At 38.5% G+C, this 25,955-nt stretch overlaps 1 protein-coding gene across 1 annotated transcript; it reads right to left on the bottom strand.

Moving 5' to 3' along the window:
* r3hdm1.L (R3H domain containing 1 L homeolog) lies at positions 1 to 25,160 on the bottom strand (the record flags this gene model as incomplete). The annotated part of the gene is given in 13 exon segments (NM_001174029.1): positions 1 to 58; positions 3,668 to 3,925; positions 6,851 to 7,077; positions 7,162 to 7,212; positions 7,302 to 7,330; positions 9,028 to 9,123; positions 9,314 to 9,422; positions 10,197 to 10,337; positions 10,421 to 10,480; positions 13,017 to 13,095; positions 13,190 to 13,304; positions 21,879 to 22,087; positions 24,951 to 25,160. Coding segments are annotated over 12 exon segments (1,394 nt in total), but the record flags the coding sequence as incomplete, so codon positions are not given.
* Between the last annotated feature and the right edge of the window lie 795 nt (positions 25,161 to 25,955).

The following is a 25,955-nucleotide window of genomic DNA, read 5'->3' as shown; positions in this document are numbered from 1 at the left end:
TGAGTGACAGGAGGGTTGTACACAACTGGAGTTCCATCTGGGTTTATAAATGGCTGACCTGGGGAAAAATAACAGATTAATCTATGAAAGCACATTGATTTACATAAAACTTGGTGCAAAGCATCAACGTTAACCAATATGATAGTTCCTGGTAATATTATAGCTTAGATGGCATCTGCCTTACCCATTAAAGACCTTTCTGTGGTTAAAACTACCAGGTTCCCTACCACTGGCTAATCCACCTTTTTTACATGTACTGTATATGGAATCCTCCAACCGAAATACTATACGGCTTCCTCTCTCAGTTCCATACACTTGCTTGCCTGTTTGGTACCTTAAGGTTTAAGGGTTTGTTCGCCTTTAAAATAACTTTAACATGTTGTAGAGTGTGATATTATTTGTGCTTTCTGAATTACTTAGCTTTTTGTTTAGCGGCTCTCCAATTTGGTATTTTAGCAGCTATCTGGTTGCTAGGGCCTAAATTACCGTAGCCACCAGGCAGTGGTTTGAATGAAAAACTGTAATATGAATAGGAGAGGGTCTGACAAACAATAAAGAATACAAAGAATAACATTTTCAGTGATCAGTGACCCCCATTTGAATGCTGGAAAGTGTCATATGCGGAAAGAAAATAACTATAAACAACAAAGACCCATTTAAATAACACGCAGCACTCACTCCCCCTTTTTTTTTTCAAGATGGATACGGGTCTTGCTAATACCATAATCTTTTTCTTACTCTTTACAATATAAGAAAAAAACATTGTCCAAAATAAATTAAAATAAAACAATCCTATCTGGAGTTTTCTATATGCATTTTGAAATGTAATCATCAACTCCATGGAAAAGGTACTGTAATTTAAATGGCACAATAGGCAGAAAAGCCAAGTACAAGCAGTGTCTCCAGTACAAAGTATGATATGATTCATACATAAATCATGATAAGGTTTCCTATGGTATAATTCTCTTTATATTCTGTACTTTCTGGCATGATAAGCAGGTTGTTATGGTTACATGCTGTATGGCTATATGGTAACACACAGAAGGGCATTTCTCTAGCAGTGAATGGTGTTACTAACCCGACCAGTGTTCAGGAGAGCAAATGAACTTGAAACATGTAAGCTTCAACAAAAGGCATACACCATTTCATATAAAACGTATTATGCAAAAGGTAAAACATGCAAATAATCAATTTCAAATCCTCAGCCTTTCAGCAATCAAACCATTTTCATTTAAAGGAAACACTTAGAACAAATGCATATGCACTGCTCTCTTCTGAGCACGTTTGCAATTTTTTTTTTACTTCCTTGTTTTGTGACAAAAAGTCATGAGATTTGCCTCCCCACCTCTAATTTGCATATGAAAATTAGGATTCCGTTTGGCCGGGCAGAAGGATTCGGCCGAATCCGAATCCTGCTAAAAAAGGCAGAATCCTGGCCAAATTCCCAAATTCGGTGCATCCACATAGAACAAAATTCTAGGCTGCTCAGGGTCTTACCAAACCGACTTAAAACTAGCAAAAAGAACATAGTGGAGAGATAGAGATATATATATATATATATATATATATATATATATATATATATATATATATATATATATATATATAGAGTAACCCACAGAACAGGTTAGGTGTTTATTGTTGTAAATCGATCATGTATCCTTGACTTTCAGCAAAACAAACAAATGTAAATATCTTTATGCAGAATTAATCCTGAACCCATTAGCATTAGCCCCATAAACAACATCCACCTGGCTGAGGAATACCCCAAGATATTAAGTTTCTGGACCGTTTTGCTTTTTATAGTTGGGCAGGAGAAAAGTTGGGATGGAGTCAGGACTGAGAAGCATCTGAAGCATTTGCCATTGCAAATGTAAAGAAGCTCTGACCACTAGAGGCAGAGCTGTGGAGTTGGAAGCAATTTTGGGTACCTGGAGTCAGAGTAGCCAAAAATGTACTACGATTTCGAATAACTTTAAATACAAGCACTGAAAATAATCAAATTAGATTTAAGAACTTCTATGAAGGAGAATATGGCAGAAGCCATTCTGTTTCTAAGAATAATACTTTAGTTCATTTTGGATTGTATTTAACAGCTATAAGCCAGGTTCAATTAATATATAAGTTGTTTTAGGTTTACTAACTGTTTTTGGTTTATGTAGTTAATCTCGGATTCTGCTTTAGAATTACCAAAGGATCTGGTTTATATTTTTGAGCTTTGTCAGTGATAAATGCCTTGTATGTTGTGTACTTAACTTCTGTCAATCAACATGGAAAATACAATAGTATATTAAAGGAACAGCAAAAAATGAAGAGAACTAAACCCTAAAAATAAATATGGCTAAAAATGCCATATTTTAGACAATGAAATTAAGGCACTGGCTTGTCAATAGCAGCAATGATCCAGGACTTCAAAGTTGTCACAGGGGGTCACCAACTTGGAAAGTGTCTGTGACACTCACATGCTCACTGGGCTCTGAGCAGCTGTTGAGAAGATAAACTTAGGGGTTGTAGCAAATTAGAAAATGAGGTTGGGATGTAATATAAGCTGATGCTAGAGGGCTGATCATTTAATTCTGATGCTAGTTGCACTGGTTTCTGTGCGGTGATGTAATCAGCCTTATATTGTGACATCTCTATTCTATGTGTACTGTATATTGTGTCTGTCCCTAAGCTTAGTACCTGACAGCAGCACAGAGCATGTGCAGTGAATCAGCAGAATACAAGATGGGGAGCTACTGGGACATCTGTGGAGGTACAGATCTTTACTGCTAAAGGATTGTGGTTAACTTGGGCTGGTATATAAGATAAAAACATAATCTACAATATTTCTAGCCTACTTATTTAGTTAAGCATTAGTTCTCCGGTAAAGTAATTATCATACAATATACTGTTTGCATTCACTGGTAAAAGCTGTGTGTTTGATTTATAAACAGTACTATAATTTATATAAATAAGCTACTCTATAGCCATGGGACAGTTTCACCAGTGCATATCAACAGTACTGTATATAATATTTTAATTACTTTGATACACTTTCAGTTTTTGGAGTTACTGTTCCTTTAAAAATAGATGAGCCGGAGTTGGAGGTACCATAAACTGAAGAGTCAAAAGTTGGCAAGCATCGAATCCACTATTTGGCTGAATCCCTGAATCCTTGCATATGCAAATTAGGGATGAGAATGGGAAAAATTGGGGAACAAAAACTTTTTAACTTCCTTGTTTTGTTATGAAAAGTCATGTGATTTCCCTTCCCATCTCTAATTTGCATATGTGAATCCGAATCCTGCAGAAAAAGGCCGAATTCTAGATTCGGTGCATCTCTAGTAAAAAGATTTAGGTACCGAATCCACCGCTCTGACTAGAAGAAGTGCCATCATATCTAAATAGCTCAGTAACCAATACAATAGGAAAATTCAATTATCAGCCATATCCAGGCCCCACCTCCTAACAATGGGAAAGAGAGCAGCAAGTACCTGGGTTAGTACTGGAGTTGTGGAGAGTGCATTCACTTACCTGGAGCAGGATCCTAGCAGGATATACAGTATGTACAGCTTTCAGACCACCTCACTAGTACATTTAGTTATTCACTGACATACAAAAAGTACAATGACATTCCCCTTTTGAACCATTCAGCCCCTTGGAAGTGCTGTGATTGGGTACAAACCTGTTTGTGGGTTGATCAGAATGCTTCCGGGGGGGATGCCTGTGGCTTCCAGGGGAAGCAAAAAGAAGCTAGCGCTAGGAGGAGTCACTTGGCCATTTATAGCGCCATCAAAGGATAGAGAATTACTAGTGCTGACAGGTGGATAGACGGCAGCTGTGCCATGAGCTGGCTGGCTTAGTGCGTTTACTGGAAGAGGCTGCTGCTGGGTGTGGGACAGAGAGCCAGTGGACGACCCTACACTACTAGAAGACTCTGAACCTAAGGAAAGGAGCAATAAGAAATGTATTTTTACCCACAGGTCGAAACAGCATGCACAGTTACACATATTATGCTATGCTCTTAACTGCCAGAGGGGTTGGACAAAACAATGCCCATCTGATAGGACATGACAGACTTGTCAACCCCCTCTGGCCACAAAGCATCTAAAGAAAGAAGCAAAGCGTGCATGCATGAAGCTATTAAACACAAAAATCAGCAATTGGTTAAAGGGAAAATATACCATATTTCCATATGGGGGCCTGTCTACAATGTATAACCATATTTGTGTCCAGTTTGTAAAAATAATACAATTAATGCAAACATTCCAAGCAGAAAGGTTATGTACCCAGAAACAACTACAGGTTATCGAATACATTTATTACAAGTATAAAAATGGTAGATTTTCCCTTTTCAGCAGCAGCTCCATGCACTTATGTCTCCCCATGCTTCAAAGCACATGCACAGAAGTGGACAAAGAATAAGAAAAAACAACCCCCCCCCCAAATGTTTGCATGTTGTTAGAGCACACCGCACTGCAAGCAAACTCAGATAAACACACAGAAAAACGTGGAGAGAATAACGGAGGTATCAGAATGCTTGGGTAAACACAGACACAGGATTAATCCGATACCAACGGCTCTATACTTTCACAATCTGTAAGAACATGAACCAACAAATATGTCCAAAGATACATTTCTTCTGCTTCAAGTACATGAAAATTCCCAGTGCAGTTTTCTCAGCAGGCTGGGTTTGTCTTATGGTGGGATTTATTAAGCCAGTGGCCACTAAAATCAACAGGATCTGAGGTGTAAATGGTGTGAAAAGAGTTAAATCTACATTTCTTTAAAAAACAAAAACAAATGATCTAAGTTTAGTGTCTGGTATTTATGCTGCATAAGGGTACCCTCCATGAGACTTGACAGGGCTTAAATAGTTGCAAGACAGGCTGGCTGTATTAGTTGGCTTTTATTGACAAGCTCCCATTAGCAGAAAACCTGCAAGTTTGGAATGCCCGTATTTATCTTCCCTGAAGTTTTATTGGCACAGTGATAAGGTGAATGGCTAATTTCCTTACCAAAATCCATTCTGTGTGTGTGCTGACAGCCTAATCTCATGCTATTCAATGCACGCTCACACAGGGCAGACGTTAGATTTTCTTTCCTCTGCCGATACATAGAAGCCAACAGAGAAAACAACCCATGTGCCTTTAGCCTAAGCCTAACCTGACAGGCCCTCTTGAACCCCCACTTAAGCGGGTAGTTCAACTGTAAATGAGCCTTTAGTATGATATAGACAGTGCCATTCTGAGACAATTTGCATTTGGTTTTCATTTTTTTACTTAATTAGCTTTTTGTTCTCCAGACAGGAATTTCAAAAGCTTGTCTGGTTGCTAGGATTTAAATAACTCAGCAACTGAGAAATGGTTTTATCGAGAGACAAAGATGGATCGGAGATGTTCAGAATAGAAAGTTACGAAACAATAACATTGCAGCCTCCCAAAGTAATTGTTTTTTCACTGTTTTCAGTGACTGCCCATTTGAAAAGAGCAGAAGAGGAAGGCAAATAACTCAAAAATCTTAAGAAATGAAAACCAATTAAAATGTTTTTAATAGTGGTCTTAAATATAAACTACCACTTTAACCTCTGGGGTCCAATACAATTAGCCCTCTTTTCCAGGGCAAAGCACATGTGCAGCCATGTGCAGCCCCCAGGATAGAGATACTACACTTTGTGTTCACCTACACCTGGAGTAGTAGCAGAGGTTTAACAAAGACTGTAACATAAGATGACCAGTCTTTGTTAAACACAATATTTGACAGGGTAACAGAAAAATCATGTGGGCCAGTGACCTCTGATTGTACATGTGAGGCAACTGAATGGCTGTGGTCTGGTTTTTGTCATTCGGATGGTGCAAGAATAAGTCAGCTGGCCGAAATGCTAAAAAAAAAAAAAAAAAATAGCACTGAAAACCCTGTCTCTGATAAGGATGTTTGATATAAATGCTATCTTTAGAAATAGAACTAGTTTTCACTTATTATTACTGCACTGAGAACGAAGTCTACATTATTCTTTTATTCAGGGAGTGGTGCTGCAGATGCAATTTGTCAAAACACCATTAACCAATCAAACAAACAGAGGGAAGAAAAAAAATCTACAAAAAGAGCCTTTGTTAGTTGTTTGCAGGAGAGAATGTCATTGTGTAATCTCTTTAGAAAAGAATGGTAAATATTTCTAGCCATTCTAGGATCTCGAGGACAAAAATCAATGTGGTGACCACTAGCAGCAGAATTGCAAAGGCCTTTAATATACCCTAGCCTATTAAACTGAAATAACCTGAGTAGCTAAAAACTACACCGGCAAAGGCCAAGGAGACTGTTAGAAGTGCCCACTGTCACACGCCAGCTGGATTCTGCTTATAGATTGTTAAGAAGAACAAGGTGTTTCAAATCATTGCTGTAATTGGGCACGACACACTGGTCTTGTATGTACAACATCAGAACTAGATGAATAAGGTTTGGTGTTTGTATTATTCTTGACTATATCCACACTGTCAGACTGTGCTGAATTACATTTTCCTAAATACTGTCCTGGCTTTCATAAGCAATCCGATACTGCGGGGGGGGGGGGGGGAATGCAAAACAATGGAAGCACTGGGGGTACGGCAAGAGGGAGCTATATATTGCCACACAGCAAGGAAAGGGATTTTTTTTTTTTATATGTTCATAAATTTGGGCACCAGTAACAAAATTTAAAAGGCTTTTGCAAGGTGCTCCCCTTTATTATATAAATAACAGTAAACCCCCCCCCCCACAGCAAAAAAAACAACCCATACTTAATGAGGCTGTTGCAGGTGTAGGCATGTTCCACGTAAGCACAAATAAAAAGGGATATGCATTGGCGGCTGTGGACTGGAGCAAGCAGTACCTGCTTTGGAAAGCCTGCCTGTGCTTTTGCTGCTCCCAGTGCTGTCGCCTCTCGTTAGAACAGAAATGCCGCTGAAGCTACTTGCTTTGGTGACAGCAGGCTTCAGATTTCGGATGGAGCTATCAGAGTCTGTGCTGCTCCAAGGACGAGGTTCGTTGTACTTGCTGTCATTCTCCGTGCTGCTGAAGAGGCTGTTCCCCGATCGCCCTGAAGCGTCTTTATTGATCCTGCAAATTGGCACTGGTTGTTAATAAATCTGACAATCATTACAGAAACAATATAGATGGAGTATCCATAACGCAAATCAGTACCTAAATATCTGCCGTCTTTGCTGCGTGCTGTTACTCTCCTCTTCTTGGATCCTGTTGGTATTTAAAATCAGACAATCACTCATTGGTACTGCTAGAAATATAGCAATTGTGCATTAATAACTATAATTTAATATACTGACCTCTTATCGCTTAGATAATTCTCCTGAGACTGGTGGAGAAGAAATAAAATATGTTTTAGTTTGCAAAGCATAAACGGAATTGAAGTTATATTTATACTTGTTAAGCAAGATGTGTGTGTACTATTCATATTCTCCTCATGGGGGTGCTCTGTTGTTGGCAGGCCAGTGCAAAACCTTATACTCTACACTAAAAAATCCCTTAAAGGCCTCTCCAACATAAAATATTTTGCTCTGATGCTGCAAACGATTATTTTAAATTATAAACGGACTAACAGAAGTGTCATAGGATGAATGAGACAATTATGACATTCACCACAGCACTGCAGATGAAGAGATCCGCAGCTGTGATAATAAAGGCTGATATTAAAAGCGCTGTAGCAAATGCCACAATAATGTCTCTTTTTAACCCACGTCTATGCCTGACATATCCATAAAGGCGAGTTTATAATGATCATTATTTTGTAGAGAGAGTGTGGGATCTTTAGTAACCCTTCATCTGCCAAGGGGCGGTTGTGAGCAGTAGTGTGTTATGTTGAATAAAGCTGATCTGCCAGTGACCCAAGGGGATAATCTTCCCTCACATTAAACAAGCAAGCGTGGAAATTATGCTACAAAGAAGGGAGATTGCCCTGATGAACTGAAACGCTCAGCATTTCTCAATGGGATTTTAAAACATGCAGCGATCAACAGCAAATTGCAAGGATGCAAATCAGCATCATTTCGAGTTCAGCTGAGGTCACACTGCTATTACTATGCAGCATATGTAAGTTATCTTACACAAGAATACTCTTGTATATTCATAAAGATATACATCAGTGGAAATGACATTGTACAATATACAGCAATTAGTCCAAGGCTTTACAATTGCAAAAGACGTCACTGAACTACAACTCTCGGAATCCTCCCAAGAAGACTGCAAGAATTTGTAGTTTACCACCACCTGGAGGGCTTTCAGTGGCCTAGGATATTTTGCAAAGAGGGCCTTATTTATCTGCATACAATGCCAGTAAGAATAGCCAAAATGGTTCTAATGAGGCATCCTCATCCTGTGGGTTCAGGCCCGGACTGGCAATCTGTGGGTTCTGGCAAATGCCAGAGGGGCTGCTATAAGGTCCCATAGAAAGTAACTATTTAGTGGGCTGGTGGGGCTGTTTGGGCCTCTATGTGGGCTGATTGGGCCTCTATGTACCTGAAATACCAGGGCCTATTTTAATACTCAGTCCAGACCTGTGTGGGTTAGTGATTAACAAGGTGTTTTGATTCACCTGAGGACAACAGATCCAGAACCCTAATTGTCAAGTATTCGGTCCTAGATATATCTTACGCTGTTTAGGTGTCACCAATGTAGGGTACAACATTTTACCAGACAGTGAGATGTGTGAGACATCTAATCCAATGAGAATAGTGTAAAGGAGCAGATTTCCCCACCAGAATAGGAATGGTCCGTCTCAATATAACTTTAGTCAGGTTATAGCATTCCCTACTATAAAAGGGTGGTAATGAGCAATTCATTAAAGGGTGTTTTTATTATATATCAAGCAAACTAGTTGGACTTGATCCAGGGACCTAATTTTTTAGGCCCCCCGGAGGCTGAATTGACAGCAGCTCTACTAGCGAATTTATTTGCCTCTCTCCAGCACAATCTTTAGAGTTTGAAAAGGTTGAACTTGATCGATTTGTCTTTTGTTAACCTAAGCTTACAATGTAACTATTAAAGGATAATTACCTCTTGTGCAAATATTCTCTCCCGAGCCCTCTGATACTCCTCTTCTCTTTCTTCGATCGATTTGCTCCTTCTGTCCTCTTTTAATCTCATTCTCATCTGTGCAGAAAATAATATAAAAAGGCATCTAAAAGTTGCAGGAAGGATTGTTTGCATTATTAGCAATGTCAAAGCTGGAGCTCATACGTCACTGTTAGACTGCAATTCTCAGGGCGATGCTGGAAGATGTAGTCAGACAGCAGTTGGATACCCACATATTTGAAATCCTAGTGTCCTACAATGGACTGACCTGATTATCGTCTTTATCTAAACTTGAATTATCGCGCTTGAGAATGTACCGCTTCTGAAAATCTGCGTTCTTTTCGTCCTTGATATGTTCCTCAAATTTCTGATCTGGGCTGAAGGAAGAAAAAAAAAATCATTAAGGCGGCAATACTGGAAGGCGGCATAGCGATAGCAGAGGGCACAAGTTCCAGAAAACCAATTAGGGGGATCTGCTTCGACAGGCAGCTCTGAGCCATTTTGTCATCTCCATGCTGAAGTCAGCACTAAATGAAAATATGCCTGCTTCTCCTTTGACAATACAATTAAACCATTTCAGACAGGCTTCATGTAGAGCCATAGCTAGATGCATAAAGTACAACAGGACAAGATGGCATGGGTAATGCAGCACATTAAAGAATCAAAGCCCTGTTCCTTAAAGTATCATGATGTAAAATAGTTAAACATACACCTATATTATGAATGCACAATTCAGCAGGAACAGCCCCCTAGAGAGAGAGAAAGAAAGAAAGAAAGAAAGAAAGAAAGAAAGAAAGAAAGAAAGAAAGAAAGAAAGAAAGAAAGAAAGAAAGAAAGAAAGAAAGAAAGAAAGAAAGAAAGAAAGAAAGAAAGAAAGAAAGAAAGAAAGAAAGAAAGAAAGAAAGGAAAGAAAGGAAAGAAAGGAGAGAGACCAAGAGAGATCATAAAACTATATCAGCATAGGTATTCCGCTGAACTAAGCATAATTAGGCCAGACAATTGTAGTAGGGTGCAGAATAGCAACATAGGGGTTGATAGGGGCATGCAAAAAAAAAAAAAACCAAAAAAAACATCCCCTTCTAGCATTAGCGTAATCCTTGCAATTTTGAAGCATTCAGTATCAGTACATGCCTGCTGAACAAAACACTTACATTCGTGTATTGCATGTTTTATTCAAAATCACCGATTTCCCGCTCTGGTCCACATTGTGGTCTAATCCAAAGTATGCAGCAACCCGGTGCAACAGCATTCTGTGATAGGAGGTCATCGGTGGAAATTTTTTACGTTGGCTTCTAGAGTTTTAAAACAAATTGAATACAAGTTTGTACACGGATTCTACAGCAAAGCATGCAAAAACAAAATGATAAAGACTTACTCGTTGGTACCAATAAAATCTAATATATCCTGTTCCAACTTCAGCAGCATCATCCTGTCCCTGAGAGGAAAAGAACAAACATTCTGATCATTCCTGTTATAGGGCAGCTCAACATCTAGTAAATTCAGTGTATACAACCCAGCATTTCATATTCTTTTAAGGGCTTTACTTTTCATGTCCCTAAAGCGAAAGGCTAAGGGGTTTAAAGGAAAACTATCCCCCAAAATGAACACTTAAGCAACAGATAGTTTACATTATATTAAGTTTACATTATATTAAGTGGCATATTAAAGAATCTTACCAAACTGGAATATATATTTAAGTAAATCTTGCCCTTTTACATCTCTTGTCTTGAACCACCATTTCATGATCGTCTGTGTGCTGATCACATGACCAGAAATACTACAACTCTAAGGGTCAGGCCACACGAGCAGATTCGGGAGATTAGTCACCACAGCGACAAATCTCCTCTTATTCGGGGCGACAATCTCCCTGAACTGCCTTCCGCCGACAAAAACGAAAATCGCTTGGGGATAGACACACCCGGCACTTAGTTTTCTGAAGTCGCCTCAGGAAACTTCAGGCGACTTCAGAAAAAGTGTTGCGTGTGCATTCCCCCAGGTGATTTTCATTTTAGCAGGCACAAGGCAGGGGGAAGGCAGTTCAGGGAGATTGTCGCCCGAAGAAGAGGAGATTTGTCGCTGGGGCGACTAATCTCCCCGAATCTGCTCGTGTTGGCCAGACCCTAACTGTAACAGGAAGAAGTGTGGAAGCAAAAGACAGAACTCTGTCTGTTAATTGGCTCATGTGAACTACAAGTATGTTTTGTTTGGTATGTTTGTGTGCACAGTGAATCATATGATCCCAGGGGGCGGCCCTTATTTTTTTAAAATGTCAATTTTCTATTTATGATTACCCAATGGCACATACTACTAGAAAAGTATATTATTATGAAAATGGTTTATTTACATGAAGCAGGGTTTTACATGAGCTGTTTTAGGCAATATATTTTTATTAGGGATGCACCTTCTGCCCAGCCGAACCTGAATTTGCATATGCAAATTAGGGGTGGGGAGGGAAATCGCGTGACTTTTTGTCAGAAAACAAGGAAGTAAAAAATGTTTCCCCCTTCACAACCCTTATTTGCATATGCAAATTAGGGTTTGGATTCGGTTCAGTATTCGGCCAAATCTTTAGCAAAGGATTCGGGGGGTTTGGCCGAATCCAAAAAAAGTGGATTTGGTGCATCCCTACTTTTTATAGAGACCTACATTGTTTGCACTGAGCCCAAAGATGGGGTAAACGAAGAGCAATAAATCCCTAAAGGGTTAATTTACCTACACATTATGGAAAAAATTATAACTATGCATTAATCTGGATGAAAACAGGCCGACGTTTAAGTATTTTGTGTCTGAGAATGGGTTAATTCTTAATGTTGTATATATCTGGAGGATATCAGGTCAGCTGATTCAGTAGACAAATTATAGTTCCTTATTACTAATATTTCCAATTGAAATGATCTAAACAATTTTGGGAAGGCAGGAGAAGAGATTTGTACTCAGCCTATGGAAAAGATTACTGTCACCCGCAGCCTAACGTGACCTATGGAAGCAGCTTGTTCCAAAGTAGGAACTGTCTATATATAGGGCTAAGTACTAATGGGCTGGGTGGCTTAGGAGCAGGTTTGTATAAAAAAAAAAAAAAAAAAAATTTGATTGTAAGCTTTAATGAAAAGGGTCCTCTTTGGATCGTGGATTGGTCAGTATTTATGATCAAGTCTGACGAATACATTCTGCTGTACAGTGCAGCTCAATATGCTGTTGCTTTATTAATAAGTGTTAATAAATTAGAATAGGTAAAAGATTGTTATCAATACAAATGGTGTATTTGTTCCTAGGGTCAAAAATCCAATGAGCGACATCTGAATAACTTGCAAGCACTTATTGTTCAGGAACGCAATTCTTCTGGTTGGGTTAATGATCTCCCATTTGATCAAAAAAGCTGAACTGGGTATAGACACTTAAAACTGTTACTACACAGGTCTAAAAGCTTATTAGAAGTCAAAAGCTTATTAGAAGCACATGCATGTGGTTAAAGTCCCCATGTAGCAGTGGCGTAGCTATGGTGCACTCCCCACCTCCCCAAATTGTTTTTCAAGTGGCTTAGCCGCGCAATTGCTACATTCTCCCAGGCCCAGTAGGTCATCGGCCATCTCTGTCTGCAGCTCTCTTACTTCGGTGGTTCACAGGACCCCAGCATGTCCAACCCCTGTCATGCGGTCAAACAACCTGATAGCCTGATTTGGCCACACATATGGAAACCAAATAAGGACAAAGTTCCACTTAGAGCATGTGGCCAATTTAAGTCCGCTGCAATTTGCAAACAAAATGCACTGCTGCAGTCCTATTAACATAAGTATGAGGTCTAGCAACCCTCTGCACCTTAGGACATGAATGTTTGTCTTGGCCACTAGTATGAACTGGAGTATGGGATGCAATAGCATGAACCATAATAAAACAGCTGAGAAAAAACAGCTAGTAAGCTTAATGGACACTGCAAATAATTTAAGGAACAGGGAATATGAAGGCACTCCTACCTTGGGTTGCTCTTTAATGTATTTACTAAGAACTCGTGCAAGTCTATACCCGTGGAATCAGTGTATTCTTGACTAGAATCTGGATGGAAAAAAAAACCAGTGAGAAACATTAAGGCATCCTGTCCATTCTCTGTTATTTCTGGGTTACCAGAGAAGGAAACCGACAGACAGACCTCTTGATAGCATTTTGCGCGCAGACTTCTCGCTCCCCTGTTCCTTCTCAGACTCAACCTTTGGAGGCTGCTCTTCTTTTGCAGGGGATGGCGATAGCTGGACTTGAGTGATTTCCTGAGGATTCACAAATGAACATGCTTACAATGGTTATCTTTTCAGTAGGACAACCTTACGCTGCATGGACAAAAACATGAGCACACTGTGAGCAAAACATTCCAGAAATAGTAAAATCTCTTTGTGACACTTTATATAGGACTTGTTTAGCACACATTGAATTGCTTTACTCAATCCTGCAATCCATGCTTACATCCATCTTTTTATTTGCTGCACTTCCTTTTGCTCATAATCAATGGTTTCCATGCCTTGTTCCTCTTCCCGAAACCACTTTCCCCCCCACTAATTTAAGTAGCTTTCATGCTGCTAATTAACTACTTTGACCCCCCCGCACCATTATGGTCTCCCAACCACTTCACTCTTAGCTGTCAGCAGGATTGTGGGTGTTGCAGTCCTACAGCAGCTGATAGGCTGCAGCTTGGATATAGACGTACAGAATTTTTTTACAGATAATGTTAACAACTAGTAATCAACATATGCTACTTTTGTAATAATTATATATTTTCTCCCAAGGGTCCCCTATGAAGCCAAGACCATAGTCAACACTTTTTTCTGTCCTACCCTAAAACCTGTCCTGTGTGCACTTCCAGAATTACCCTTGGCATGCCTAGGAAATACACAGTCCCTGCTGAAAGGCTAGTGCTGTATCAACAAGGCACCAGGATGTTGTTTTTTTAAAAATTGTTGTTTATTTTAAAAAATACTTAGGTGCCGTTATCGGATTGACCCCCCCAATAAGATGCCAATCTGATTAGCCTCTTCCAAATCAGAAATACAAATGGCAGCAAAATGCTATTTATATCCCAATAGAGGAATAGAGGCACCGATAATTAGGCCCTATAATTAGAGAAAATAAGGACAAAAATTGTTGCTTCACACCTAAACCATTCCCACAGCATAACATCCTTCTTTCGTAAATACAACAGCCCTCAGGTTTCCCCCCACCAATGACATTCTGTGCGGTCTTTAGAATGAGGACCAAGTGTTCACTTAAGTCACGTGGAAGTCACGGCATTTGAAACAGTAGCTTATAAATACGAGAGGCTCACTGGACTAGAGATTGCTCTCTTAGAGAGTTCCAGAGAGTCCAATTAACCTCAGCTCCGACAAGCAATATAGCAGCAGCTTCTTGCACCTTTAGATATAAATATTCCATAAGCACATATTTCCAAGCTGCACTAGTGATAACAAATGCAATAACCTAAACACAAGCCTAGCTAATATTTTCCCTGAAGACCCTATATAGACATTTTTGGTGTCAATTCCAGCCTAACTCTAGCTTACCCAGTTTTATAAGAGCTTTCAGCATTAACACATGCACACACCGAAGCCTCAAATAATTATTCATTTTACATTAAATATTAAACCAGGGTTTCTCTAACCCCTAGCCATTTTATGAAGGGGGGCAGATTAAGCCTACAGTCCCGACATGTGGTTTAAGAATTGCGGCTTTCATATAATGCTAGGGATAAAAGAAAATACACATTCATAACTTCATAACCATTCCCCTACATATTCATTAATAAAATAACCTCTACATACAAACCCTATCAAGTAGCAAGATACATATACAGGGTATATGATCTATATGCAAATGCTTTCCTGCTATGCTAACTGCTAAATGGGCACTACAGCTTACACAACAGGTTGCTAAACAACTGCAATTTAAATCAAAAGACTTAACAGTACCAGAGTTATGAAGAAAACGCATGTGTTTTGTTTTTTTATTATTTACTGCTATTGGTTTTTGTTGAATGCCAAACTGATTGTTTATAAATAACAATCAGTACCATCAGTGCCCATGTCAGTTTGATCCTGGTGCCAAGGGTCTTCCCAAGATATAGAGTATAGACAATAGTGAGGAAAGCCGGGTGAATGAACTTAATCACTTATGGCCTGGTGGATACACTGAAACCCACAAGGGTACAGTTACCAATCATTAAAATGTATGTTCTGGTATGACGCTTTTTTTTGTATACAGGATCCATTTTCCTCCTCCTGTATACAAAATGCAAGTAGAGGAAAGTGGGCAATCTGCTATGTGCACCCTTAAAGTAGCAAACACTGACCTACATACTCTCATAGTGCGAATGTATTCCTGTTCCGTGATGGCAGCCAATCAGAGAACAGTTTTCATTATCCTAATTGAACTAAACAATGGCGGTCTCTAATTGTATGCAGCTTTGCTGTATTTTAAACCCCAAAAAAAGATTGTGTGTTCCATATAATCCCTGGATTTCTGAAGCTAAAACATTTGACTGCATCTTTGGTTTCTTGCAGTTTGCATTTGCGAAAATAAAACTGCAGCTTATACATGTGATATATTTATGCATTACATGAATAGAAATGAATGTTGCACAGGACAATTTAATAAATCCTGGATAACGTTCTAACTGCTGACAAGCTCCTGTTTTAGCCTGGTGTTACTCATATCAGTGAGCATGCTCTCTAATGCCATTTAAAGGTTGCAAATGTTTTTATCTTCTTTATACACTGCTAATTACTACAGTACTGATGCATAGATTAAGTTACCCTAGTACTTCGGAGTGTTCTGGGGCAAACAGATAACATTACATTTATTGTTCTTGTTTTATGGGCCTAAGTATTTTATATCTAATAGGATAACTAAATAGATGGAGTCAGGTAGTAACATTAGAACGTCCCCTTATATTCCTCTTTATTACCTGTATATCCGGGGGTGTATCAGCTGTGGATGGAGGAGGAGATTCTTCACACACAGCCAGGCTCCGCACTAGCTTTAACTTTGAGTTTGACTAAAGAAAGTGATTTATAATAGAACCAGAGGTCAAAAACAGCTCTGCAGCAAGTGGCAATGCACTGAAAGCATTCAAAAGCCAAGCCTTTCTTCTAGGTGTTTCAGGAAAGCACAAATTTACAGGTCAAAACACTACACAAGGCAAACCAAGGCCAAAATGAATATTCAGGAGACACAAACAAAGCAACATATATACATAACACGCCAAACAGAAAAAAAAAAAAAAGTAAAGAGGAAAAGGAATATGCCAAACCAGAAATAAAAAAATAAATAAAATAAGAGAGAGAGATATTATATTATATATATATATATATATATATATATATATATATATATATATATATATATATATATATATATATATATATATATATATATATATATATATATATATATATATATATATATATATATATATATATATATATATATATATATAATTTATTTATTTGCAATTCTAGAACAGCACACAGGAAGAAAACAAATCTTCAAGCACAAAGTCCAGACCAGGCATGCTAGCATACAAGTCTGTTACGGTACCTTAGACCTTTTTCCTGTTTGGGCCAAGGGCTGTACGATTCGCTAAAGAGCAGGTGCAACAGAATTTCTCATTATAAAATATAAAACCATAAATTACATACATAAAAAAATTTAAACCAATAAAAGTTTATTTTTATCATGGTATAGGGTAATCTTCCCATAAAAAAAAAAAAAACGCAAGATCTGAAATAAAAAAAGAAAGTTCCTCTTCATGCAAAATTTTTGGCAGGTCAGGGCTGCCTGACAACAAATGGTTTTTATATCATATTACTATATAAATTGGCCTGCCAGCACATGGTACGATGAATAACTTGTGTACTGCACTTAAAAAGCAGTGTTGTAGGTCATAGCTATTCGACATTTAGGTTGGACTATAATCTGACACTGCGGATGCTGGTGGGTATAAATGTCATACAAAGATGCTCATATGAAACATGATGCGCCACACAATGAAAAACAAAAGAGGATGCCATAAAAACGAGTCTATGAAGTCCATAAGTACATCAAATCACATGAATTGGAAGCCAGCACTTGCAGCACAGGAAAAAGACAGAGACTAAATATATCGCGTAGTATTTCTACATATTGTATAACATCCGTTGTGTTCTTTTTTTTAGATTAAAAGGGCGTTGTTGTACCCTCAACCAAGGGGCTGTGCTCACACCTATATTAGCCCAGATAAAAGAATAGAAAGAAAATGGCAATGCTTCCCTTAAAAATGTGCTTTGGGCAGAGCGAGAAGTTGATGGTGCAGAGAAGTTTGTGAGGAGAGCGTGGGGCAGCGGGAAGAGGACTGGCACCGAAAGACTCTCTCGTAACCAGAGACCTACTGCTGCTGTGGGAACTTTGCTTATAGTTGATGCCATGAGTGAATTCTTAAAGCACAAATAGTTTTATGGTTTGTGAGTACTCATCTTGACTACAAAGCACATATTTTTTTTTTTTTAAGGGAATTGCAATTTTCTTTCTATTCTTTTATCTGGGCATTATAGGTGTGAGCACAGACCCTAGGTTAAGGGTACAAGGACACCTTTTCAATCTAAAAAATAATAAGTAGAAATACTACACTATATTTAATATATCTGTCTTTTCCTGTGCTGCAAGCGCTGGCTTCCAATTCTTTTGGTTTGGTGTACTACTGATCCGAAGGGGAACGGAGAATGAGCCGGCAAGGAATACTATCAGGATCTTGGGATTTTCTTCTGTTTAATATTTTTTAGTATGAAGAGAATCTACCAGAGTCTAACCTGCTTATCAAATGAGGCTGGTCTCTCGCTTGGAAATGGGCACAGCCTCATTTGATAAGTAAGTTAGCCTCAGGTAGAACTGTCCATGTAATACCCATAGATTTTAACAGGGGTCAGCGAGCAGGGGTCCCTCAGACATTGATTTAAAAAAAAAAAAAAAAAAAAAAAAAAGCAGCTTTCGGCTGTTGGGGAGATTCCAAAAAATGTATTTAACTGCACCTAAATAACCATCTACTTTTGCTTCAGCAACATTCAGACCGGTGGCTTTAATCCAACCAGTAGAGGATTCTGGAAATTGAATGCTACCCTCTTTAAATACTGTGTGACCAAAAATATTTTTACAGATTTTAAGCACCAGTGTATAAATGTGTGTATTGTGTGGTGGATAAAGGAAGTATTAAATAAAAACTCTCACTGATGAGCAGCTGTGGGGGTCTGAATCAGTATCAGGTGGGCCCAGCCTGGCTGCCAGTTAGCATTAAAATTAGGACAAAATGCGCATTTGCTTTTCTAGATATACCTAAAGTTGCGCTTAATGTCCTAAATGGTTTTTTTTTGGAACCATGGCTGAATGGTGGATACACCAATGTGTTATACATTAACTCTGTAGCTTTTTTGTGACAAAAGGGGGGCCTGACCAAGTGTTTTAACTGCAATAGTTTAAAAACCTGTGCCTTATAGAGAACACTGCCAGCACAAATTCACAGAAGGGTCAGTAATTACAGCATGTACAGGTTTAAGGGGTACACAATATATATATTATCTGCCTTCTATAATATAGGGGTACTGGGGTTGAAGATAATCAGGTATTCTGGGCAGATGTCAGAAATATATTTGTGACCTGTTCGGCGCTCCAACTGAGGCCTCCCGAAGACGGCCTCAGTTGGAGCGCCGAAACGTTGAGCAAGAATAAACTTTCACTTGGCTTTTGAGACACGAAGTCCTTGGAGTGCGGTTTGTTTGTTTTCTGTTATACTAATGTGTTGACCGTCACCCTTCCACTTCCGGGTGCTGTGTCAATGTTGTATCATAGAAGAAAAGCTGTGGCGGCACGCACTCCGGTTCGAAAAAATTAACTTTTATTTATCTTGAGTGATACATTTAAAAGCATCAACTTTTCGGTCCGTGGTCTGTTTTTAATTAATTATTTGTATTACCTTTACATTTTGGATTGTATTGATAATACTTTTTCCATTAGCTTTGCTTCTTAGTTTAGCTTTGCCTTTTCTGGTTCTGTTTAATCAGCTTCCATTAACATAATTGTGTGTGATGTCAGCAACAAGGCGGGATTTTTTAAACCTTTATAACCGACACTTTCATTGTCTGTTTTTTAACGAGTTAATGCATCTTGACAAAGGTCCCAGACCATGGACCGAAACGTTGATGCTTTTAATATGTATCACTCAAGATAAATAAAAGTTAAATTTTATCGAACCGGAGTGAAGCAAAACTATACAAGGTTTAAGAAGACAAGACTTTTTACAGCATTATCAGGAAGTTCATATTACAGTCAACAGAAGGTGGCAGGGGTGGATTCAGTCGCTTCTTTGCCAGCTAAAATACACTGGTAGAGATAACCTCCCTCAGCCTAATGACACAGCTGTCTATAAATATGCTTTGGTAGTTGTTTCCAAACCTGATATCCTCCGGCAATGCAGGTTTTATAGATTTCCCAAAGAAACAAAGGAGAATCAATAACTTGGATGATTCAACCTGACATGCCCTCCTCAGTCTTGTTGACTGGTCTGTATGAGCAATGGTATTTATATAGATCAGAGCCCCTCATTTAACCAACTAGAAGATCTAACTTTAAAATAATGGTATTGATTGTTGGTTTGACATAGGTCCTTTAGCTGTTCTTGAGCTGGGCTGCTTGGAAGTGTAGCTCAGCAATATCTAGAGGGCTGTCAGTTGTCCCTTACTAGATATGTTATGTAAACAAACGTTTTATAAACAAAGAAATGTATAGATGAGACAATTTTCATGTACAAAGGGGTGGACCTCTGGTTAAAGTGTGCACTCTTTCTATATTACATGCACAGTGCGTGTTAGTGACAATCTGTAGCAGGTTTCATCCCATATCTGCAAAACCGCAAGCCTATTCTGCACTGATGACATCTAACAACAAATTGGTCATTTTTCTTCTTACAGTCATTTTTATAACATTCCCAAATTGTTTTTATGGGAACCCGTGGGGGGGCTGGCATGTCAATTAAGATTCAATATTTATGCAACACAGTTTTGTGAGTTTCTTTAGTAATGTTTTCGCTACTCTGGATTTCATTTCACAACACATTGATTTTTAAGGCGCATTCTTGTTTGATCCGCAGGGCTTAATTAAGAAGGGGCTTTGTCATTTTGATTGATGAACAAAACTCATTCTGGGACCTCTTTAAACTCTGACCTGCTTGGATGCTTGTCAAGATAGCTTTTGAGCAAATAAAAGGCATGAAAATAATGTATATAAAAGAAAAAATCAATAAGGTGTCAGTGAAGAACCTATGGCCCTGCTTTTTGGATATGCATGTTTCTCTTATTAAAAATAGAAAAATATTTTTGTTTTATAACCTCAAATTACTTTAACACCTAATTCCAGGAAGATAATTCTTTTTACCTAATGGCTGTGGTATAGTGGCAGCTCGCTCAGAGAAACAAATACAGATTCTAAGCTGAGTGCAGGTTAATGCGTCAATGTTTTATGTTAAGGGAAACCATACTGACCCTACTTATCTGTGAATATGAAAGCAACTGCACTTACATTAAGCTAAATTAAAAAAATATTTTTCTTTTCAGGCCTCGGGGTCTGATATGCGTCTGTGCTTCAGTTAATGGGCAATCCTACAGTATGAAAAATAGATGGCATTTTTTGCCAAAGGAATACATAATGAGGATATTTAGTGGTAAGCGACACAAACACCAAACATTTCACTTAATGGAAAAGATAAAACTTTGACAAATTTGAATGTCACTGTTGATGGTTGTTTAGATTTTTTTCCCCAACCCCCATGACATTTAAAATGTCTCATGAGATGTAACAGAACGAGCCATCAGGTAGAGCTTATGACTGATTGCAAGGGAAGCTCTCATAGGAAAAAATCCTAGCAAATAAAAAATGTGATGAGCTGCTAGGAGATGTAGCCTGGATAATAGTTCCCATACCTGTTCTAAAAAAAGAACTATTTAAATAATTTTAAACAAATAATGAAATACACGCACAAACATTAAGGTGGTTATTTATCAAAGATTATTGTGAGGTTTTTTTATACCTCAAGTGAACTCACAACACGTAATTGAAGAAAATGGGGTTAACAACACGAATCGCTTGAACTGACTGAGTTTTCGAGCGACACCAATCATGAAGGCTACAAACATCTTCAAAAGGTTCAAGGTTCGACCTTTGATAAATAACCCCCATAATAAACCCAACAGCCTGAGAGACATAATTTGCAAGTAAGATGTCATGCAAGCTTGGTGATTTCATTGCGCCCAGGAGTATGCCTTAAGGCTATTTTCTAACATTTGTTCATAGGTACAAATGTAATTTCTGTATACTGTAGGTGCTCTTAAGGACTTTGGAGAATAATTATGCAGCTAAAAATTGCATGACCACCTGAATGTCCAGGCATTTTATGTAGCCTTGCAAGCAATCGCTTGCCTTCAGAGGGTGCTTTTAGAATTGCTATGGTACCTGTCACTATAGGATATCCATACCCTTAAAATGTTGTTGATGGACACATAAGTGGAGAAACTGCCAATGTTGATTGATCACATGCACCAAATTATCTTTTTTTATTGTTTTGAATTAAAGGAGTTCATATAAAATATTGTAAAATAAAAAAATTCAATTAACGAATCCATGATTTTGGAAAACTGAGCACAAGAAGAGCAAATTGACAGCAAATTAGCACAAAACATCAGAGATGCTCCTTATAGGCACAATGCTGCCTCCCCAATTTTATAAACGTATTGCTGTCACAACATTTAGGGGTAAATCAGAGAAACCTGTCTCACCGCAGCATCCTGCTGATTAGTGGAGCAGCTGTCCTCTTTGTCACTTAGCGATTTCTCTTGGCCCTCGGATTTTATAAGGTTTTCTAAAGAGGTGGAGTGTCTCATGTCGGTCTCGGGTCCTTTCATGGCTTCGGAACCGTCCTTTACAGCAACAGTACCAGACATCCTCATTGGAAAAGGTCACTTTAACAATCAAGGATATGCAGAACCTTAAATACATTGCAAAACCATAAGAATTTTATTTTCACCGATATGAAGAACACGAAGTACCTGGAGGAACCTTAATACAGCAGTATGCACTATACACAATGTAAAGATATATATATATATATATATATATATATATATATATATATATATATATATATAGATAGATAGATAGATAGATAGATAGATAGATAGATAGATAGATAGATAGATAGATAGATAGATAGATAGATAGATAGATAGATAGATAGATAGATAGATAGATAGATACAGTTAGGAGCACTCACAGGTGTAGTGATAAAGAAGTGTCTTTTATTGGAGTGTTACAAACTACCCCACATCAACGCGTTTCGGTTCTCTCTGAACCGTCGTCAGGATGCCTGACGACGGTTCAGAGAGAACCGAAACGCGTTGATGTGGGGTAGTTTGTAACACTCCAATAAAAGACACTTCTTTATCACTACACCTGTGAGTGCTCCTAACTGTATCTATTTGCTTCCCTCTGAGGAGCACCCGGGATTTGATCTACTGAGGGTGAGTGCCGGTGAATCATATGAATATATATATATATATATATTTATATTATACATAATATACACAGTTTAGTTTGTAACACTCCAATAAAAGACACTTCTTTATCACTACACCTGTGAGTGCTCCTAACTGTATCTATTTGCTTCCCTCTGAGGAGCACCCGGGATTTGATCTACTGAGGGTGAGTGCCGGTGAATCATATGACTATATATATATATATATAATATATATAGATATATATATAGATATATATAGATATATATAGATATATATAGATATATATAGATATATATAGATATATATATATATATATATATATATATATATATATATATATATATACATATATATATATATACATATACACACATACATATATACACATACATCATACATATATACATACATATACACGCACACTGGAAGGAGCCCTGTATTCTTCAGAATATATATTTATGGTATATACACCTTAAAAAATAATGGGGTTTATAGACAGATTCTTTACCAGTAGTAAATTTGACTACATATGCAAAAAAAAAAAAGAAAAAAAAAAAATATTATATATGGGTGTGTGTGAATTATAAATAGACCCAACTATACATCTGTTTGTGTGTTTATTTATCACATATGTATATCATACAAAAGACTAATAATAATTCCTTGTGTCTAAATTAGTATCTTAGTGTATAGTATCTCTTCCCATACAAGACACATCGAGACGCATCTCAGCTTGTTGCAATAATGCAATTTCTGCTTATTAAATTAGTAACGTGATGAAACGAGGTGTCACAGGATTGCCAGTTATACAGATTAACATCCTACTTTACATCTTTAAGGCTGGCCATTGTGCCCCATTAAAGAACTGACATCAAATGAAATGCAAATGGTATGTTTTTTCCCACTCTTTCTCTAAGGGGCTATAATTCAGGAAAATAGGAGGTTTTCATGAAGTGCCAGTCGGGATTCTAAACATAGACTGAACAATAGATCTGTTCCCGTTACCATAGCAACCAGGGAGAAGAAACATTTACTGCAGCTTCAGAGAAGAAAAAAAAAACATGTGCTGCACAGGTAGGGGGAACAAAAGGACAGCTTAAAGAGCACATATAAATACATGATCACCCCCCCCCCCATTCAGTCCACTCACAGGATTAAGAGACAAAAACTTGGAATTCATTCTCATAATTTGATTGGTCCTAAATTCAGTAAGCCCCTCATTAATAGGGACAGTAACCTGACCATTCAAAGCATGTGATCTCTGCCCCTCCCTCCCCAGGTCACAGCACAGACCCTTGTCCAAAAGACACTAACAATAAGCTTTCTAACATGAAATAGGGGAAAGCCAAGAGATCAGTGTATAAGAACTGTCAATTCCTTTCGTAAGCCCTATAATTAGCTCTTGAGGATCGTTCCACACGGGGGGGGGGGGTTTGACCTGGAATAGGGGGAGAAAATACCATCACACGACATGACAGACAAAGGGATACAGATGGAAGACAAAAGAAAATGGAAAAACAAAATTAAAAGGAGAGGAAAAAGAAAAGAAAGGAGGGAATACAACAGAATGAACTGGGAGATGGAAAATAAAGAGAAAGAATACAAATAGGGATAGAAAGAGGCAGAGAGAGTTAAGAAAGAAACGGAGATCAGAACTCGTCTTGTAGACAAATTTTAATCCAATGCCCAAGTGTTTCAAACTGGCTGCATTATGCTGACTCCATTACTCAACTGAACTTGTCAAACTTGTTCCACCATCGCTGCCCAGATAACTGACCGGAGGATAGCGAGACCCTATGTGTTCCCAGCCTATATGCAGCCCCCCGCCCACCAAAGAACTCTGCTGCAGAATCTCTTCTCACCAGCAGCCCTCATTACTCATCTTGCTTTTACTGTAACGCAAGGAGAGATAAAAAAGTCTCTAGCCAGGTGTCTGGCAGATGGCACAATAAAAAGCAAGCCAGGCCAGATTTTAGTGGGTAGTATTGCTTGTGCTTATGGTATTTGCTTGCCAAAAATTTTTATGCATCAGTGCTTTGTACTTATTTATTAAAAACAAACCTTAAATTGCCCCTTATAGCCATTGGATGTGTATTTAAACAAGGGAAACGGGCAGAAAGAAACCCTTTTTGGTATGGAATATATATGTTGAGGTTTTACTGAATAAGCTTGCCTATGCAACCTAAAGGAGCCCCAATTTTTTTTTCATTTTTCTTCCTCCCCCACCTTTTCATTTTATGGCAGTGAGGCAGCCCACCCCTCCTTGATTTTATGGGAATGAAAGACGCAATGCCAGCACTGGGTGACCTAAAGAAGCCAATGCTGCGAGATTACCTGATGTATCCTACTGTTAGGAGTATGTGATGTCCCACAGCAAGGCAGAGAAAGAGACTCAGGTTCCTTCCCACTGAGATTAAGCAGGATGTCAGTCGTAATGAACTGTCTGGAACGTGACAGAGGTCGTCCCATGTCCTTGTCACCAAAGTAATGTCCAGGGTAGAATGATACTGCACTGGGTCAGGTGCAGCATGCCTTTCTCGAGCCTGTCGGCAGAAAACAGAGGTTGGAAGCTTGTAGAAGAAACATTACAGGCTACAAACATAACATTTCAGTGGTTCCAAAATCGTTATGAAACCGGTACTTTTGAATTAACCTGAACATGACGCGGGAATAGAAAATAACAGATCTCCATGCAATATCAAACAAACCATTTGTGCTGCGAGCCCAGGATACGTTTAGGGCTGTTATGTGCATTTATATAAATAAGCCTATTTGCTGCCAATAGAGCCTGCCAGAGTATTGAGAAGCATAATAGGAAAACAAGCCTGGGATTCTGCAATTTGCTTGGCTGTAATCATTATAAACACTCCGGCACTAATACAAGAAAATTAGAGTTTGGGGGGGGGAGAGAAACGTATTCTCTGTGATTTTATACAGAAGCTTAATAAGTCACATGAAACTGATAAGTACGATCCAGCACGGCTAATATAAAAGCAACAATACCAAGTAAGTAGAAGGGGTACGGGGAGCAAACCCCAGGAGAGTTACAGATCTGATGTGCATTTCCTCCCACTGCTGCATGCATGGCTATTTCATACACAAGGTTTATAACCTGTTTAATAGGCGCTAGACTGGATAAGAAGAAATACATATGGGCAGCAAGACTTCTACCAAATGTCCCTGTGATGGAAACATTGTTCCCAAAGTAGTGGAAGAGTCGAGGCTAAAATTATCCCATGAACAATAGTAACATATGGAAACTCAGTGCCCCACATCTTTATCCATAAGTACCCTCCCCCCATGAGAAAACATATCATAATGGCCATATGCTTTAAACCC

Source organism: Xenopus laevis, chromosome 9_10L, assembly GCF_017654675.1.
Source record: "Xenopus laevis strain J_2021 chromosome 9_10L, Xenopus_laevis_v10.1, whole genome shotgun sequence".
Taxonomy (NCBI): Eukaryota; Metazoa; Chordata; class Amphibia; order Anura; family Pipidae; genus Xenopus; species Xenopus laevis.
Note: the sequence above shows the minus strand (reverse complement) of the source record. Positions and strands in the feature narration are given on the sequence as shown.